The following is an 18739-nucleotide window of genomic DNA, read 5'->3' on the forward strand; positions in this document are numbered from 1 at the left end:
TAAGTCTGATGGCGACGTTCACTCTATTATTTACTATATGGATGAAACATACAAAGGAAAATCTATTTAGAATTGAGCTAGAATGAAAACACAAAAGTGTAAGGGAGACCCTCCTGTTGAGTGCTTTAGGTATTCTTTTGTATCTTTAAGATATGAGCCACGTCTGAATTAAAGATTTGAACTAGCCATGCCTAAGCTCTCATTGGGAGTTTAGGAAGTAAGAGGGTCCACTCTGAACCTCAGATTCAACAATTAAGCAGGGCTGCAGGATTTTCTAATATGTTTCTCTAGTATGTTTACGTTGACTCCTGTACAGAAAAGCTGGCTAGGCCACGGGATCATGGGAAGCTTGCAGTACTTCCCGGGTTGGAAATCAGCTGACAACAGTAGAATGGGTCCTACTAACACAGGATCAAAATAAAACAACGCTGCAGACGTAAATTTTGGTCAAAAAAAGCAATTTGCAATGAAACAAGTTGTAAATCAGATCAACTACTGAATTTTCAAACATACACATGTAGTAGTCATCCCTACAGGTGCCACATATACCTAGCTTAAGAGTTTTTCCGTTGGTATTTAAAATATTTACAGCTCAGATTTCCACTGCCTTTGCACATCTTCGAGAGAAGGTTTTTTAGACTAAATGTTGCCTTGCCATGAGTGCTTCTTGTGCAAACGTGTGGGTCTTGCACCGATCCCAAGAGTTGGGAAGTGTAACCCATCCTGGTTTTGGTTTGGCAGGGTGTTCCTCCTTAACACAGACTATACCTGAAACTGGAAGCTGTTTTAGAGAAGAGATGGGTGCGACCTGTCCCTACGTCTTCCCAAAACCCGCGGCGAGTGCTGGAGGGTGAGGCACGATGCTGACCGGAGCGGCCGGCCGAGGCCGGGCAGAAGAGTCGGAGCCAGACGGGAGCTCCCGCTTCCCTGGCACTATTTTCCGTCCTCGAGGGCAGCTGCCGCCTTGCCCGGGAGAGGCCACCGTGCTGCCTGCCAGCAAGGGAAACCCCCGACTGTCCTCAGGCTCTGCCTCCACCTGCCTCTTGAGGTACTGCTCAACGGGAATCATGGGGGACGAGGAAGCTCTCACCCCTGCAAGCACTGCAACCCACTGACTGGGCCAGGTGGGGATACCGGAGCCAGATGAGCCTCGCTCCACCACGGAGAACCATCCGACCCCGTGCCCGGGCCGCCTGGCCGGGAGGCGGCCGCCCTTTGGTGGCGGACCTGCGCGGCCCAGCCCAGCCCAGCTGGGCGCGGGCCCGTCCCGGCGGAGGGCGCGGCCCGTCCCGCCCCCGCGCCGCGCACGGCGCCAACAGCCCGAGCGACGGCACCACCTCGGCGGCGCTGGGTTGGGCTCCCCCCGCGCGTCTTTCTCGCCGCCTTTTCCTGTCTGCATCCTCCTCGGTCCTCCCGCCACCCCCCCGCCATTTTCACCCGGGAGGAGCTCAGCGGGACTTTCCTGAAACTTCGCGGGGAAACTCGCCCGGCGCCTCCGGGGCGGCCGCAAACTTTTTGCGGCGGTGCCTGACTCTGCCCCTCCGTCCCTGACTCCTCGGCTCCGGCGGCGGCTCCGGCGGGAAGTTTCCGATGAGCGCCCGGCCGCCCAGCCCGCTGCCGCCGCCGGGGGCTGCTGCCGGCGGTGGCGGCGTCGCCTTCCACCTCCAGATCGGGCTGAGCCGGGAGCCGGTGCTGCTGCTGCAGGACTCCTCGGGCGACTTCAGCCTCGCCCACGTCCGGGAAATGGCTTGCTCCATCGTAGACCAGAAGGTAAGAAGAAGGCCCCAAAGCGAGCCTCCTCCCTCCAGCCCGGACCCGCTGCTCGTGGGCGCTGTTATTGGCTGTGAACTTTCCTTTCCCGGCGGCTCTGCTCCAGGGATAAACAAAACCCATCCCAACTTCCCTGCCGCCGTCCCCACTTCCTGCCCCGCGGCGTCCCGGTTGTCTCTCTGCCGTGCCCCCCACGACCCCGGTGTGGAGGAGGTTCTGTGCGGGATGCTCGTATGCGAGCCTGGCTTTTATTTTGCTGGCAGGGGATGCAAGTGGTTGTGCGAACTGAAAGCCGTTATTAAAAACAAACTCCGGCCGGATCTATCCGCTGCTTTTTAGTGCTGCGGAACGGGGGGGGCGCGGGGGGCAGAAAGCTGTCAGCTGTGATGGTAGCGCGGCGCCCCGGGGCAGTTCACGCTGTACCGGCCTCTGCTGGGAAAGGAAAGTTTCCACCAAAAAAAAAAAAAAAAAAAGACAAACAGCAACAAGGAAAAACCAACCCCGACAGCCCAGGATTCAAAGCGGCGCGCAGCGCTTCGCACGCCTTTCCTTGTGCCGGGCAGCCCGGCAGAGCCGCCGGCCGGGGCTGGGGTCCCGCAGCGCCCGCGGTGCTGCCCGGCCGGTGCCGGGCCGTGGGGGCGGGCGCTGCGCCGGGGACAGGGGTGCGCGATGCGGGGTGGCGCTGGGGGCCAGCCCCGGGAGCTGGCAGGTGGCCGTGGAGCGGGAGGGGACTGAGTCAGCCCTGGCTGGCGGCTGCTGCTGGCCGCGGTGGGTCATTGGGCGGGCGGGGGTGGCACTCACCGCAGACCCTCCGGAGAGACACCATTGTCAGGCGCAGTTCACCTGCACTTCGGTAAACCTCGCTCAATACGCTGAAATCCACTGTTCTTCTGCCTGAGCCACCGCTGCCTTTGCCTTTTGCGATTTCTCTGTTTTAACAATCGTGTTGTATAATAAAGTTAAGTTTTACTTTATCCGTATTTATTGTGTGAAAGACCCAGGTAAAACTATCATAGTGATTGCAAAGGAGAAAAAAGCCAGCCTAAATATTCAGGATGATTTTAATGGAAAAAAATTGTCTTCCTCTTCCCCCTTGTTTTTACCGAGGTAAAATAATTTCAGGCAGGAGTGGGGTTTTTTTGTTCTTGTTTTTTTTCTTTTTTGATTGCTTTGCCTTACATCTCTTTGTAGATCATCAATCTGGACTTCACTAAATAGTGGAACTTCTCTTTTGTTGAAGAGCAACTAATGAAGTGTTTTCAAAAAAGTATAAAATATACATCCTTATTTCTAAATTTTGCATTCTTTATAGTTTAAGAAATGGCTACCTGCTTTTTTAAATTAACTTTTGTAGAAAGGTGTACCATTTCACGTTACCATATTTGTTTTCAAAGCTTGGCCAACACTTGTCACTTGGTCACATACACGTCTGAAACAGATTGAATACTTTTCATATTTCACCTTTCAGAAATTATTGTGCTAGCAAGAATGGAAAAGCTAAGATTGTTGTATTCATTGTTTCTATTTACTGTTCTTGAGTAGTTTATTAATTTAATAGGCTTACTACAAACTTGATTTTAAACCTCATTTCCTAACAATGTACCATTGTGTAAAGAAAACTAAATGTGCTGGCCTGTGCTCAAAAAGTCAAACTTACTTTAGTGAGTACTGACATAAAAATTTTGAACACTAGTTTGTTGCAGTTTCTTAATTGCATAAAAGAGAGCATCATTTAGCTGCTTCTCTGCAGGGCACACTTGAATGAGGAACTTTCCTCTAGTCACAGTTTCTCAGAGCTGAAATATCTGCTTTCCCAAGGTTGTCGAGAGGGAAGTGGCTCAAAGAAAGGGAAAACTGGAAGAAAGGCTTTGGTTTGTTTGTTTTTACTTTCTTTTCTTGTTAAGTGGTAGTCTCTACCTCCTCCACCCTACAGAGCAATTTGTATGTTATTTAGTCCTTAGAGTCTTCATTTTAAGCTTAAGCCTGCAAGTGTATCTATATACACAATTGTTTCACTAAACCTGATGGGATTGTTTGCATATTCAAAGTTACTTGGCATACTGGCAGAGACTTTAAAAAAAATCATGTGATATCTGGAACTGTTACGAGGTAGTTATTTGTGTGTTGTAGGTTCATGATTTTATCTTTTCCTGAAATGATTTGAAATATTGTCTGCTCTTGATTTGATAACAAAGATGTATTTGCTTATCATAGTCAAGCAGGAGACTACACTGTGAAGAATTTTATATTGAAATCTCATGCTATTTTTTAAGTTTTTCTGGGTCTGTAGAGTAGTGATCAACAATTTTCTTCCAAACTTTCTATTTGGTCTGGACTGTTGAAGCAGTATATAAGGATGAGAAATTGTGGTTTTGTATTTCTCAATGGTTGTCATCTTAGACTGCTAAAATCAACACCGTGTCTGTGGTGTGCTGTTAAATGTTTAAGCAGTCCTCTTGCACACAGCTTTATTTTTAGGATTTTTAGGTGCTGACTTTTCTTCAGTATCAGAATCAGATGATGTGTTTATAGGGAGCCTCTTCCCTGGTAATGTGGGCATACCTGATTTGAGATGATTATGACCCTTACTCTTCACAGGTTTATACACCTGCTTAATTTACTCCTGCTCACAATTTACGTTAAATTGAAGTAAACTTCTCAAAGTGTGCAGAGTGGATCATATGTAGGCCTGAGTAGGATGTTAATACAGTGTGTGTATGTGTATATATGTATAGACCCTCCATATTTCTGTATCTTTATGTGGTGGTCTTGTATATAAATAATATGCATGTGGGTTCACATGTGTAAAACTTAATGCTATGTATAATTTAGAAGTTTATATTTCCTTATAAACATGTATTTGCATTTATTTACGTTAGAGTACTTTAACTTTTGCACTTCAGATGCTGTTTAGATTTTAAATTTTGGTAGTGAGTGTAATTATAGTGATAATCTAATGTACATGATGTGAAAAATGGAATGAGCAAAGTGTGGGGTTTTTTCTGTATTTTCCATGAGAGACATTCTTTCAGAAATTTTATCCTGAGATAACTGTAAAGACACTTCCTTTACAGATCAGAAGATGAAATGCTACATACTGATTTCTGACATAAATTCTAACACATTTAAATCTGTTAAGAACTCTTCTGAAGACAATGAAATTTGATTCCTTTGAGTTTGTGTGTTTTGTTTGTCTTGCTTAGAACCAGTGATGTGAAAACCCTGAGACTTGTCAGTGTGGGGCTGGTTTTTTTTTTTCAGTTAAAATGGAACTTTAGCATTTAAATGATGATGTAGTTGACAAGAAATGAGGATCAACTTTAAAATATGTGCCAGTGTTTGACTTCTAGGCTGACTCCCCCACAAGAACAGTGGGAGGATATTGTAAAATATGATCTTTGTTTTCTGAAGACAAAAACTATGAATTATTGCCCTTTTTGAATTAGCTGCACACAATAAAATCACTTCTCCAGGACAAAAGTGTAATGTAAAGCGCACTTTAATTATATGGAATTACCATGTTACCAAGACTTTTTATACTAAAAAGACAAAGAAAGTAATCTTTATACAGCTTTTTAATACAAATTCATACAAGTTCAATTCAAAGGGGATATTAGTTATTACTTGTATTTTGTTTTTACTGAAATTCTTTGTCATCGTTATATCTCACGATGAGTTGGGGTACTCTAGTGGCATTGCCAAGTTTTGCAAACTTTGAGTACATAATGCAGTGTTATTTGACGTGAGAATGTGTGCTTTATAAAATAGCCCTTAAGTCAGCTGCTAAGATCATGTGCTGGCTAGGCCTTCAGCACTTGAAGGCTTAGAAGTTGTAAGGAATGCAAAAATGATAAAACAAACACAAGAAAAAAAATTGATGAGAAACAGAGAAAGTTAAGATTTGAGCTGCATAGCCTGTGTAGTTTAGACTGATTTGTAAAACTAGTGTTGTAGATGGTTCAGTTGTTTGAATAATTCTGAAATTCTACCGTAGGGGGGGGGAAAAAGTGATAAAAAGAGAGGCCATTTTGGGAAAGGACAAAAAAGAAAAGTACTTGGTTCAAGTAGCATACTGCAGCTGGAATACTGTGCCCAGAGTCATCTTTATGTAAGGTATCTGGTATTTAATTAGGAGAATTGCTACAAATCAAATCAAGAGCCTTTTTAAGAGCATTCCTGAGAATTGAACCAAACACACTTAGGAACAGGTATGCATCCACTTTTGCTTCTGGTTGTCATTATAAGGAAACTATAACTTATTCTTAAATAAATAGAAAAGGAAAACAAAAATGAACTCAGTTTTATTTTCCCAGGCTGGAATCTCTAAACTTGTGGTCTGAGCAATAAAAGGAGAAAACCTTTTCCAAAGGTTGATGTGAGAATATATTTATCTTTTTCTGCAATGTTTTTAAGCAGTCATGGAAAACACGTGGGGTTTTGTTTATATGAATGATGGGGGTTTTGTTTGTTTCTGGGTGGTTTTTGTTTGGGTGGGTTTTTTGTTTGTTTCCCCCCCCAAACCTACACACTCTCCTAAAATAAACTCTTGTTTATTGTTACCTGGTGATAATGAAATCAATTCCTTTAGGGTGGGATTGGGACTCAGTAAATAGGGTGCTATAGAGATTTTTAGCTTCAGGATAAACAGAGAAACTGTGACAGGTTTTACCATGCTGACCAAAAGTCATATATCTTCATTCAAACATACGAATGTAAACATTTCATGTATTCACAACACTGTTGTCTTGTAGTCACAGTCTTTATATGTTCTAGAAAAGTTATTACAGATGTGGGGTTTATCTGTGACAGTTAAATTCTCACGGTGTTTTTACTGGTGTACACTGGTAACAAAGTGTTAATTTTTTTTTTTCTCCCTGTAAAGTGAGTTTTTCTCAGCACCAAATGCTTTCCTATGCCTGTGTTATGGAAGTACTAAGTTGTTAAATAGAATTTGAGGAATGCAAGGTGCCTTGTCTTTATGCACATAAACATTTACCAAACTCAAGGGAGACTTTTGATGTTTACAGTTTAATCTTTTATTGACTTTTCATTTTTTGTTCTCCACCCTGGAAACTGTAAGTTGATGTATGTAACATGAGTTTGTAGCTTAGTTACAGTTACTTTTGGACCATATCTGAGAAGATGCTAGTAAAAACATAACTTCAGTGAAAGGGAGTAATCTGAATTAGTTTAAAGAAACTGGGCTTTTTAAGAAAAGTTAACTTTGTTATGTAATCTGTCATGCATCCAGATAAGGAAAATGGGTCTTACACCACAAACCTGTGTAGAGGATTTGAGGATTTCCTAGCTAATGATTAAAGACTATTGAATGCGTTGTAATAGAATAAAAAATAAGATGGAGCTCTAGATAGAGGACAGGCTTGTAACCAAAGCAGTTCACATCTTAATTTTTAAAGGAATTACAAAAGCAATGTGTTGATCTTGTGTTATTTCTACTGATGCTTTCCCCAGGAAATACATAATTTCCATAATGATTTAAAGAAAGTAGAAAATGAATAGGCATATGAGATGCTTCTCTCACTGCTCATGAGATTCAGCTCTGTTGCCTGTGAAAGGATGGAATTTGCTGAATGAAGTTGCAACATTTCCCAGACAGAGGTGCCATGTGGACATAGTATGGCATGTGCTCAGTGAATTTGAAATACCCAAGGTCTGACTGTCTGTCCCATAGAAGACTTACTGGGTGTAAACCACGTGATGACTTGAGAAGGCCCTGAAAGCCCAGTGTGTCCTGAAGGTGCGATGGGTTTATGCTTGTACGTAGATGATCTCTGCTGTGGATTGTGTGAAACACCCTGGTATGTGTCAAATCCCTGTATGGCTTTGTGCAGACTTTGACAGTGATTTCTGGAAATCTCTCACAAATGTCTGAAACAATCTAGGTAAGAACAAGTTATTTTGCCTCCTCTGTGTTTGGAGAAATCTGCCTGTACGGTTACAATATGTTTATGCTCTGGTTACTTGCAAGGAAACAAACACATTTAGCGAAGTCTGTGTAGTGTTACTTTTGATTTCTTATTTTTACTGTATTTTGTATATTAAACTATTTCAGTTAAAAACTTCTGCCAAATGTGTGTTTGCTTTTTTTTTTAGTGACTATGCTAGCAATTATTTTGAGGACATCTGTAGAACTTTCAGGATGTAGCTATGTAGAATTAAAAATTACAGTAGACACAACTCTTGGTCTCAATGTACTCTGTGTATATCTCAAGCAACCTGTGATAAGCACATGCACTGTTTGTTGATTTTTTTTAAAAATTACAATGGTGTAGGTCATCTCTGGCTCCTTGACTTTGCCCTCTGGTTGGCATCAGACGTGTTTATGTTGACATTATGTAATGTGGTTGCAGTTACACAGTTGCAATCAAGTATATAATTAAAATCTCTCTTTCAAGTGTTTGTCCAAAGTGTAGGTGACCTGTTCTAGAAAATACTTGATTAATCTTCCCTGCAGAAGAGTGTGGCTGTATATATAGTATACCTTTATGTACATCTTTAGTCAGTGCTAGCAGTTGACTTGTGTATGTTTCTTGCTGCTTGGAAGTAGGACTTACCTTTCTTCTGGAGCTACTACATGGTTTTTGCATACTGTCAAATTGTCATTTGTAAAGTCTTCCTTAGGGTGTGTTCTGGTAAAATCATAGAATGATTAGGGGTTGGAAGGGACCTTAAAGATCACAGAATGGGTAAGGTTGCTCAGAGTTGGCTTCCGGACTGCAAGTGTACGTTGGCAGCTCATGTTGAGCTTTTCGGTCCACAAGCATCCTGAAGTCTTTCTCCCCAGGGCTAGTCTTGATTCACTCTCTGCCCAGCCTATACGTGTGCTGGGATTGCCTCGACCCAGTTGCAGGACCTTGCACTTGGCCTTGTTGAACTACCTGAGGTTTGCACAGGCCCAACTCTAAAGCCTGTCAGGGTCCCTCTGGACAGCATTCCTTCCCTCCAGCTTGTCCACTGCACCACACAGCTTGATGTCAGCAGCAAGCTTGCTGAGGGTGCTCTCAGTCCCATTTTCCATGTCACCGACCAAGATGTTAAAAATGTCCGTCCCAATACCGACCCCTGAGGAACATCCACTTGTCACTACTTTCTGTTGGACATTGAGCTGGTGACTGCAACTCTGAGTGCTGCCATCCAGCCAAATTTTATCTACTGAGAGGTCCATCCATTAAGTCCACATCTCTCCAGCTTCCAGAAAAGGATGTCATGCAGGACAGTGTCAAATGCTTTGCGGAAGTCCATGTATATAATGTCCACTGCTCTTCCCTCATCCACTGCTGTTGTAAGCCCTTTGTAGAAGGCCACCAGATTTCTCAGGTATGATTTGCCTTTAGTGAAGCCATGTTAGCTGTCTCCATCACCTTCTTATTTTCCATGTGCCTTAGCATAGTGTCCAAGAGGAGTTCTCCATGATTTTGCCAGGCACTGAGGTGAGAAAAAAATTGTTTCATTTTTTTTTATCAGACTTGAGTGTCACTTTTGCAGGGTTGATTGTAGAGGTTCTATTAGAAAGGCTACCTGAATTTTGTTGTATGTCTTACTTGCTACAAAAGAATCTGCTCTGACATCCCCTTTGTTTACATTTTTCTGGCTTGTGGTTTTGGTATGAATGTCCTGGATTTTGCAGAGCAAATCAGATTTCTTCTACAGGCTTTCAACTTTTTTCTTCCTCATATACTTTTAGTACTGCTAAATGAGCTCTTGCTTTTTGAGGCTTTTCTTTCAAGTATTTCTATCCAGGAAACGGTCTAAAATTATGGCAGACATGTTGTCACTCAAAAACCATGGGTATGATTAAAATAAATTGTGCATATCAGCTTTTGATCTCTTAGAGTATAAAGTACTGATGTACGCACCTCAAGTCAGCTATTTCATGAAGCAGATTTTTGCTTTCTAAATGCTCTTCTAGTTTTATCTGCTGAAGCACATGTAGGATTGGAAGGGTAGTATAATGTATCACACTATGTTGAGATAGTACTGTGGATATATTGCAGTGATTTATGCATAGGCAAAACATTAAGCATAAATTCCAGTGTATATCTCTGTTGTCCAGTTCCTCTTCCTCCACCTATTTGTGGCTTCCTTCTTCTTGTTCCTTGTATTTGTTTTCTTTTTTAGCTGAGGAAAACTTGGTCAAGAGGTAAGCTTTCACTTCTCCAACTATACAGTGCGTGTATTTGTGTAGTGATTTGTATCTCTTACATAGCTTGTTGTGTGTGCCTCTTCTGCAGTCAGAACCACATCAGAAACAGTATTACGACATTCAAGATAGAACATAGGTAATTATTTTGAAAAAAAGTACCAATTTTTTTTTTTTTTAAATTAAGAAACATGAATGTGCATCATCTGATCTGGTTCTTGGCTGCTTCCTTAGTGAAGAAAAGAGGCATTTGGAGACTTTTATTATTGGTGGGCATAAAAAGGTCTTCCCAATGTGATTTTAGGCACAAGTTGTATACAAAGATCTACTAAGAAAAGCTGCAAACCGTGACCACAGTTGTGTTGACCTCTACCTTGTACATTTTGAAAAGCTGTATCTGAATGTATCCTGTGTAGTCTGAAAGCATCTTCTATTTCTTCTGTCTTCAAATTTTTTTTAAAAAAGTCGACCTTGTGAAATAATTATTTTCCCAGGTGTTAGAAATAGTTTTTGTCAACATCTTGTCAGATGCGAAAGCACAGGCAAGACCCAGCTGGGTCTGGGAGAAACATTCTGGCTATGAGGCAATTTGTCTGAAAGATGCTTGCCCTTAAAAATGTCAACTTACCTATTGCCTGATCTTTCCTCCTGAGAAATCCCTTTACATAAAAATAGAAATTACTAATGTATGTGGGCCGTAGTGGTCAAGCATACCCTGCTCTCCCTCTTGGCAGCACTGTATGTCCTTATGTACTTTATGGGTGCTAGGCTAGGGTCTGTATTTAGGCTGAAACATTTCTGAAAGCCCCATAGAACCTTGGGCCGCAAAGTGTTAAACTTCTTAAATTGTGTTATTAATCCATGAAATGAGGATCTGTGGCATGTGGAACCTCATTGATAAGGAGACAACAGTATGAGCTGATGTTTTCTGTTTAGCTGTAATAATTTTCCCATTTTGCTGTAAGTTCAGCCCCTTCTGCATCAGCTTTTAAGGGTTGGGTTACAGATTTGCTGTCTGTTTATGTGACAGGACTCTAGGTGTGCTGACCACGCTGTTTAATATTGTAAGTGCTGATCTTATCTCTCTGAGGGTTTCATGTTGCCACCCAAAATCAACTACATCTAGGAAAATGTGAAAATTGCATACCAGAATAATAAAAAGCGCACATGTTACAGATATCTGAAAGGTTGAACTCATGCCTTTTGTTCCATTGCATTTATTACACTTACCTCTAAATAGAAGGAATGCAGCAAAATATGTAGAATATGAGTAGGAGTCTGTTCAATTCCAAACCCACACAGTTTTCACTGCATTTTTTCCTAAAGAATTGGCTGTCCTACACTTAAAAAGAAAAAAACCAAGGTTGAGTGAAAATTGAAACAATCTGGTCAAAGTCTGTGTGTGCGGGGGTGGAGGGAATTAGGTTAGGGGAAGAGCTCTCTTGATTTTAAACTCTGTGATTTCCTGATTTCTGGAGGAAAATAAAATATTGCTGTCTGTATGTTATCCTTCTCATGTAGCAGTATGTCTGCAGGCCACTTTGTCACAAGGGGCTTGGTAAATCGTCATAGCAAGAGTTCAGGTAACTGTAACAGATTGTCAGGCAGAAAATATAGTAAAATCAAACACCTTGGAAAATAAAAACACTTGTCCTCTACATCTAGAAATGTATCTCTAGTATATCTTTAATCTGTGTTTATTATCATGTATCATGCCATGTAGACTTCACCCAGACATTGACACATTTTTCAAACCTTACAAAGAAATGCCAGTGTCCTGACCTTCAGTTCTTAAACTAGCTTAAATGATCATCCAATGTAAACCTACTCTTTCTTTCTTTCATTTGACTACTTTTATTTAGCAACTCTCACAAAATGGGGATGTTCTGAGCTGTATTCTGGTGCCAAATTGATTCTTGGACTAAGTAAGTACTTAAGAAGAGTTTACAAAGGTGATAGAGCTAAACTCCTCCAGCTGATGACGGAGGCTGAAACCAAGAATAACAGAGTTATGGTTTGAAAGAGATTCAGGTTGGACATTAGGTAAAAAACTCCTTCCTAGGAGAGTAGTGCAGTATTGCAACAGGCACCCAGAGAGGTGGTGGAAACTTCATCCTTTGTTTTTGGACTTGGGTAGACAAAACCTTGTGTCGATGATAGTTCAGCTATAAGAGAGAAGTCAGACTAGATAACTTTCAGAGGTTCTGATGTTTCTGTGATTCTCAGAGAATGCAGTGAATATTTGTTTATATTTGTCCATTTGTTACATTAATGCCTAATAGATATTAGGTGGCCTGTAGTATAATAGGACCTTATTATATATTGCTATATTTTTGTATACAGGGAAGAAGTCCCTCCCTTCAGTACTTTGCAGTCAAGGTGTACTGGACAGCTGGTGATAGCACCACATCTTAAACTGCATGGAATCATATCTCAGCATATAAACCCAGCAGTTTATTTTCAGTATCGTTGAAAAAAACTCCTGTGAGAAATCCATCTTAGGCTGTGGGCAAAAGCAGAGTACTTCCTTAGGGAAGAATTGTTAATAAAAACCACACCAACCCTTCCCATATGAAATAAAGACCTCAAATCTTACAGATTAGACATAAAAAATAGTTAGAGGAATGGCCTGCGGAGTTATCTGTTGTTGTGGAATGGTGATGGGTTGGTCTGTGCGGAGATTAAAGGAAGGATTGATACAATGAAGTTACATGCTCATCTGCTGCAAAATTTGTTTCAAATGGAACAATGTGCAACTTGTCAAGGAAGGAAGATGATACACTGCTTGAGAAGTGAACCGGTAAGTACATGTTTGATTTATCTGTCTTTGCAGGGAGGACACGTGCATGTTAGAGATGTTTTGCAGGACAGAAGATGCATTATTTAGACCCCACCTTGCTGTTAGGGCTTAGAGGGAAGACCAAGGTAACAGCCAAGCTAAAATTGATGTTTGTTGTATTGCTTCTTGTTTTAACTCCTCTTTCACCTGTGCTTCTTAACAGGCTCTTACTGACTGGTCACATTATGTAATTTAGGCATCTAAAGTTAATATCCTGGACTGGTAGACAGTTGAGTAAACTAAGGGCATACAGTCCAAGCTAAAATTTGGCTGCTGATTTTTCAACATATTTTAATGCGCTGTGCCTTCACAGTTAGCACATATGTGCAATTGTATGTTTAAATTGAAGAATGTTAACACTTGGTAACATTCAGAGCACTCTTTCATACTGCACTCACACAATTTTGTTAAATACCTTGGTTTACCCAGAAGTAAAATCATTATTTTGTTTAAAAAGGGAAAAATAAATTTGTGTCAGTTTTACTGACAGTTGAAAAAGTCTCATTTTTTTGCGTATAATATAGCTAAGAGAGTTAAGTATGAAAACCCTTTTGAAGACTGATGTGTGAAACAGGAATTTTTAAACTTTTTTAAAGCTACTGAAAATCACACCTGTTTGTTCAAAGGTGGCCTAAGAACAAAAAACTTCATCTCATCAATCTAAAAGGTCAGCAAATATCTGCTTCCTTATTCAAGAGGTAAATAATCAGTATGTAAAAACTTGATAGAATATATTTGGAGATGAGGAAAAGATCTGAAGGGGAAAAAAACTTGTTTGTTGGTCTCACTGAAATACAGAGTACATCTCCATCAATTGCTGGTGAGTGAAGCTATATTGTTTAATTTAGAAAGCATATTTTTATTCTGTTAACTGAGTTTTTGAGTTATAGTGTCACTGTTTCCCCCCCTTCTATTTAGCAGTACAAGAGAGATTCTGAAAACAACAAAAAATCATTATATAACAAGAGGGGCTTTCCAAAGAGCAAGTGAAACCTTAACTTGTATCTTTTGAATAGGAATGCTTAAAAATCTTTCACTAGTGTGGCTTGATTGTTATCCCCTTCTTTCCCTTGCGTGTTTCAAAAAAAAAGAATGTCAAATGTCACTTGCCATGTTGAGAAGGTGCTTAAATGAGTATAGATAAACAATAGGACAAGACTTTAAAAAAAGCATTAAAACTGCACCTTATGATAACTACATTTATAAATATTAATAACTATTTTCTTTTAATCCAAGAAAGATGCTATTTTTTGATTCCAGAGTTTGCATTCAGATTCTTATGAAATGATGATCAACCAGCTCTGTGACAACTTGAAAATACATGAAGCTTTAAATTAGAATAATCTGTATTTTTGTTCTTTTTCTCGATGTCAGTGGGGGAATGGGAACAAATGACAGGTGAATTGGGTGGACACTGTTGAAAGAACTGGATCTTGGGTTTTTTTGGAGACTTAAGTTGCTTGTTATTCTTTCATCTCTGCCTTCTCATGCCCCGGGCTTTTTTCATATTAATAAGTTCAGTTACATTTGATGAAAAACTAGTAATAGCAAAGAAAACTTAGTTCTGTTTTTTTCAGAGAGGCCAACATCTGGGTAAAACAAGGGGCCAAGTAACCTTACTGAAGATAGGCTGCCTTGGACTTCAGGATTTTTAGTTTGGAGAGAATTCATATGGGATTCAAACATTGCAAGAGGCTTAAGCATAGAAAAAATAGTGTCAGAATTTACAAACTATTGTGAGACAAATACATTGGAAATCAAGCTTTATTATTACCAGGTTAAATGGATGCAAATCCTTGGATTTAGTTTTGCATTCTAATTTGCCTCAGCAGACAGCCCTAAAGAAGCTTGTTAGTAGGTTCTCTAGTTATATGTAAATTCTTAAATATTGATTGAATATTAATATACTTTCCTAAATTAGTTATTTGTTATAAATGCCTTTCATTACATCGCTGTGCTGCTGGGGGACTGTGCTGCTGTACCCAACACTGCATATTTACTCAGCTTACAGGACTGGCTCTATGGATAGTACAGTGATGCAAAGATGAAATATAACTTCTTGCAGGTTTTGATAGAGTTTTTGAGCTTTCCTGTGATACCTGCAGTGTTTGAAAGTTTAATTCTGAAATCAGTTTAGACCAACTGGAGGTCTAGAAAGAGTAGTCTTTCAAGTTAATAAATGATCTAAAAGTTCTACTAAAGATCTAAGTTAGTGATCTGTTCTAGGCAATACTCTTAATTTTTACTGTCTTACGTTTAGGCTTCCCTCATTCCCCTGTCTACCCCCCCAATGTACTTGGTATCTTCACTGGTATGTTCACTGAGTTTTAATTACTTGGGTTATGTATGATGTCAAGGATTTCTGAGTAGTGTTTAAGCCAGATACAGGGCTTCCAAGTGCAAATGAGGTCTGATGCACTCAGCCCAAAGTGGCTCTGGATAGCAGTTGTGTGGAGAAAGATAGATAGATAAATGGCCACTGAAGATTTCCCTGATTAGGTGTTTTACTGCATGTGAACAGCATATTGGTAACTGTTTGTTCATGCTTTGAGGTAATGATCAACTGATAATATTTGTTAAATAAAAAAGGAAACCAAAAAGCATTGAGTACATACTTGTGGTGTGGGGAAGAGGTTTTTTTATTTTTTGGTTGAATTTTTCTTCAGGAAAAAGAAGTGTAGCACACTTGTTCGTCTGTTCTTAGTGGAATACGTATATATCTGCTCTTTATCTTCAGTTATGTGCCAGTTTGTAGTACAGCCAGGTAAGTGAGCTGCTATTGCTACAAAGACAAATTTCAGCTAGCAGCTCTAGAAACAGGACCATAATTTGGAAGTGGTTATTTGTCTTAGTAGATATTTGTTTTCTTCTGACAGGGGAAAAAAAATCTTTGCAACACTTTACCTGTATTTTCACATTTCTGTTTCCTTGTGTGCAGGCTTGCTTATGTTGCACAGTTTCAAACACTGTTTATCTTCTATCTTCTGCTTTCTGAAACTACATTAATGTGTCTCAGCTGTCTTTTCTTCTGCCAAATCTCTAACTAGTGACAAAATAGTGCTTTAAAAATTAATCAGACTGTTTCTGGGGGAATGAAAGAGTGATCTGCATGTAATCACTTTATCCAAAGAGAAAAGTAGTCAAACACATAAATTAATAGTATTTAGAAAAGCATAAGACTTGGAAATGTGTACGCTGCTGTATTTTGTTAAAAGTTCCTACAGCTCCTCAATTTTATTTTTCAACCCATTTTTAAAATGTATTACTACAAGTGAATCAGATGTGACTCATAAATCTGAAGGCATATTGGATGTAATTTGTCTTGTGTTATTTTTCCTACGGAATATATATTGCAGTTTTTTCAAGTGTCACGATGGCTATGCTGACCCTTTTCTTAATAAAAATAATAATTTAAAAAGTCTCTATTTCACTGTAACTGACCAAGAAAAGAGCCTGAAGGAGTTAAGAAAAGATGATGAATTTCATATTTTTCCACGTGTTTCCACTGCTTGGTTTTATATATGGATTTGAGTGAAGTTATGGATCGTCTGAAACAGTAGATTATCTTGTCTGGATTATGTGGAAATCAGTTGTATTTTCCCTGAAGAATGCTTGAACCTTACAGTTTTTTCAGTAAAATCTGGCAGAACTTTTTGCATACTAATGAAATGTGAAAAGATGCTAATTTTGCATGCTTTTTCAATGATATTATGTACAATCTCTCTAGTGGCCTTTTAAAAATAGATTTAATGTAATTAGGGTGTATCAACAGAAATCCATACATACGTATGAAAATTATAATGTGATCCTTCCTCCCCAAAATCAAGAAAATGAAAATCAGTTTAATGAGCCTGAGGGCTACATGAAGACATTTCAATGACAACTTCTTATCCATCAGTAATATTCTCTGTAGGAGCTATGAAGTAAACAGGATGGTTGTTGAACAGTGCTTATTTAGGCAGCCTGGCATCTGCATCCTAAAACTATCAATCTGTCTCTCAGTATCCTAAGTGGTGTCCTTTTCCTATTGGACAAGATTCAGAAAAGTGTACCCTTGACTTTTGCTAAAATATTTAGGATGTCTCCAAGATCAGTTAGACTTTGCAATAAGGTAGCAGGTGCAGATATTTTGCATATAGTAAGACATACTGTATTTCAGTTGAAAACTGAGTTTTTTTGTATTTGTGAGGTTGCTTCTTAAAAGGTTGGAAAATCGTTCTGGTTGAAAGCAGCAAGCTGGAGTGGTTTTCCAGTCTTCTGATCTAAACTGATTGGCATGTCTAAAAACATGCAGAAAATTGCCATGCTTTAATAGGATAAATTGGTTCATGTTTCGCATATATTGGACGCTTAATGATATAGCAGTAGAATGTAAATTTCAAGCCGTTGGTCACTTTATTTGTGCTTATAATCATAAATCTGAGCAAAAACTAGATACTCTGGAGTTATCGTCAAGCGTTTTGTTTTCATGATATTAGTATGCATGAATGCTTATGTAAAAGAGCATGCAGCTGAAAGGGTGTGCTTTTGCTCATCATATACTAAACCTAATTTGTTTGGTCTTTGTCTTCTGGAATGTGGAGGGAATCTGAACAAGGGTTCTAATAATTTCTGATTGCACCCATTTTTTTTTTTTTTCTTCTCTCTCTAATTAAAAATGGAATTACAATTTGTGTGACCTTCTTGGGGTAATCGTGAAACAGAAGCTGTGTTGTCATGACATGAGAAATCAGTTGGGTAAGCAATGACCAATGCATTGCAAGAGGTAACTTAATTTGAAAAGTAGGGAGCAAGATGAGGAAAAATACCTGGAAATGTGTTTATGTTTTGGGAATATTTATAACTGAGAGCAAGGGCAATTTATTTTTTTGAACTACAGAAACTACAAAAATACGGGTCTAGGTTAGATAATGGTGCATTTTGAAGCATTTTGGTTTGTCTTTATGGAGAAGGGATTGTAGATGAAGAATTCTGCAACAAAATTAAAGATTCGGCTTACCAAATTAGTTTAGTTCAAAAAACCTTTACAACTCAATATGAGAAGCATAACTGAAGAGTATCAGTTACATTTCTATTTACATGTTTTTGTTAAGAGGATGTAATTTATTCCCATAGACAAGCATAAATATTACATTTCATGCAATGTACAATGTATAATTAAACTTAGAAATAGTATGCTAAAAAACATACAAGGAAGTGCTGTGCACTGTTTTAGTTCAGAAGGCATCTTGTGTTTTAATTTTGACTGTGTTTTTCCAAGGAGAACAAATTTGATTTAAACTGACTTGGAAAATGCTACACTTTTATCTCGTTTAGAGTTTGAAGCTCTAGTAAAACTTTACTGTGACTTGACTTTACATCTTAAGAATATCATTATATTTAAAACAAGTCTCTTACTGTTTATAAACATGGTAATGTCCTTAATTCTCTCTGTTGCTGCCACAGATTTTCTTTTTCTGTTAGGAGGAGGATAGTCTCCTGCATTCCTTAAAGTAAATTAAGCAACAATAAAATAAATACTTGAGCCTGGATGGAAGTGGTCATTTAGATCTGATCTTGAAGCCTGGAGAAATAGTTGCCTGTGAACTTTTTAATTTGCCGTACACTTCCAGTGTTAGGTTGTTTTGTGTTTGTTTTTCCATCAACTGTTTGCACATGCATGCTTCTTGCATAGCTCCCTGAATGTCAGCCAGCACTTGAGGGCACTTGAGATTGTGTATCTGTTTCCTGGGGAACCTGAAATTTTTTCTTCTTTTACTTTTAGGATTCTTTTCGTGCAAGCCCAACAATTCTTTCAGAGCTGTAAAAATACTTAGATACCAATTTTTACAACTAACACGTGAGTGAGTTCTTACTAGTCAGTGCATGTGCTCCTGTAGCTGCAAGAACCAACCCTTGGAAGAAACAAATTTTCAGAGCCTCTCCCCAGCATTGGGTGAGTGAATAGGATTTTTGAAATGAAACCTAGG

At 39.5% G+C, this 18739-nt stretch overlaps 1 protein-coding gene across 4 annotated transcripts in view; it reads left to right on the forward strand.

Moving 5' to 3' along the window:
- The first annotated feature begins 1302 nt into the window (after positions 1-1302).
- Positions 1303-18739, forward strand: part of PRKD1 (protein kinase D1) — a 119984-nt gene continuing 102547 nt past the window's right edge. Inside the window, exon 1 of one of the 4 annotated variants that reach the window (XM_048307401.1) lies at positions 1303-1770. In XM_048307401.1, coding sequence (XP_048163358.1) covers positions 1591-1770 — 180 coding nt within the window. In that variant the 5' untranslated portion in view covers positions 1303-1590. The remainder of the gene's footprint in view (positions 1771-18739) is intronic. The other 3 variants (XM_048307403.1, XM_048307399.1, XM_048307400.1) reach the window with 3 other exon arrangements.

This window comes from Corvus hawaiiensis, chromosome 6, assembly GCF_020740725.1.
Source record: "Corvus hawaiiensis isolate bCorHaw1 chromosome 6, bCorHaw1.pri.cur, whole genome shotgun sequence".
Lineage (NCBI taxonomy): Eukaryota > Metazoa > Chordata > Aves > Passeriformes > Corvidae > Corvus > Corvus hawaiiensis.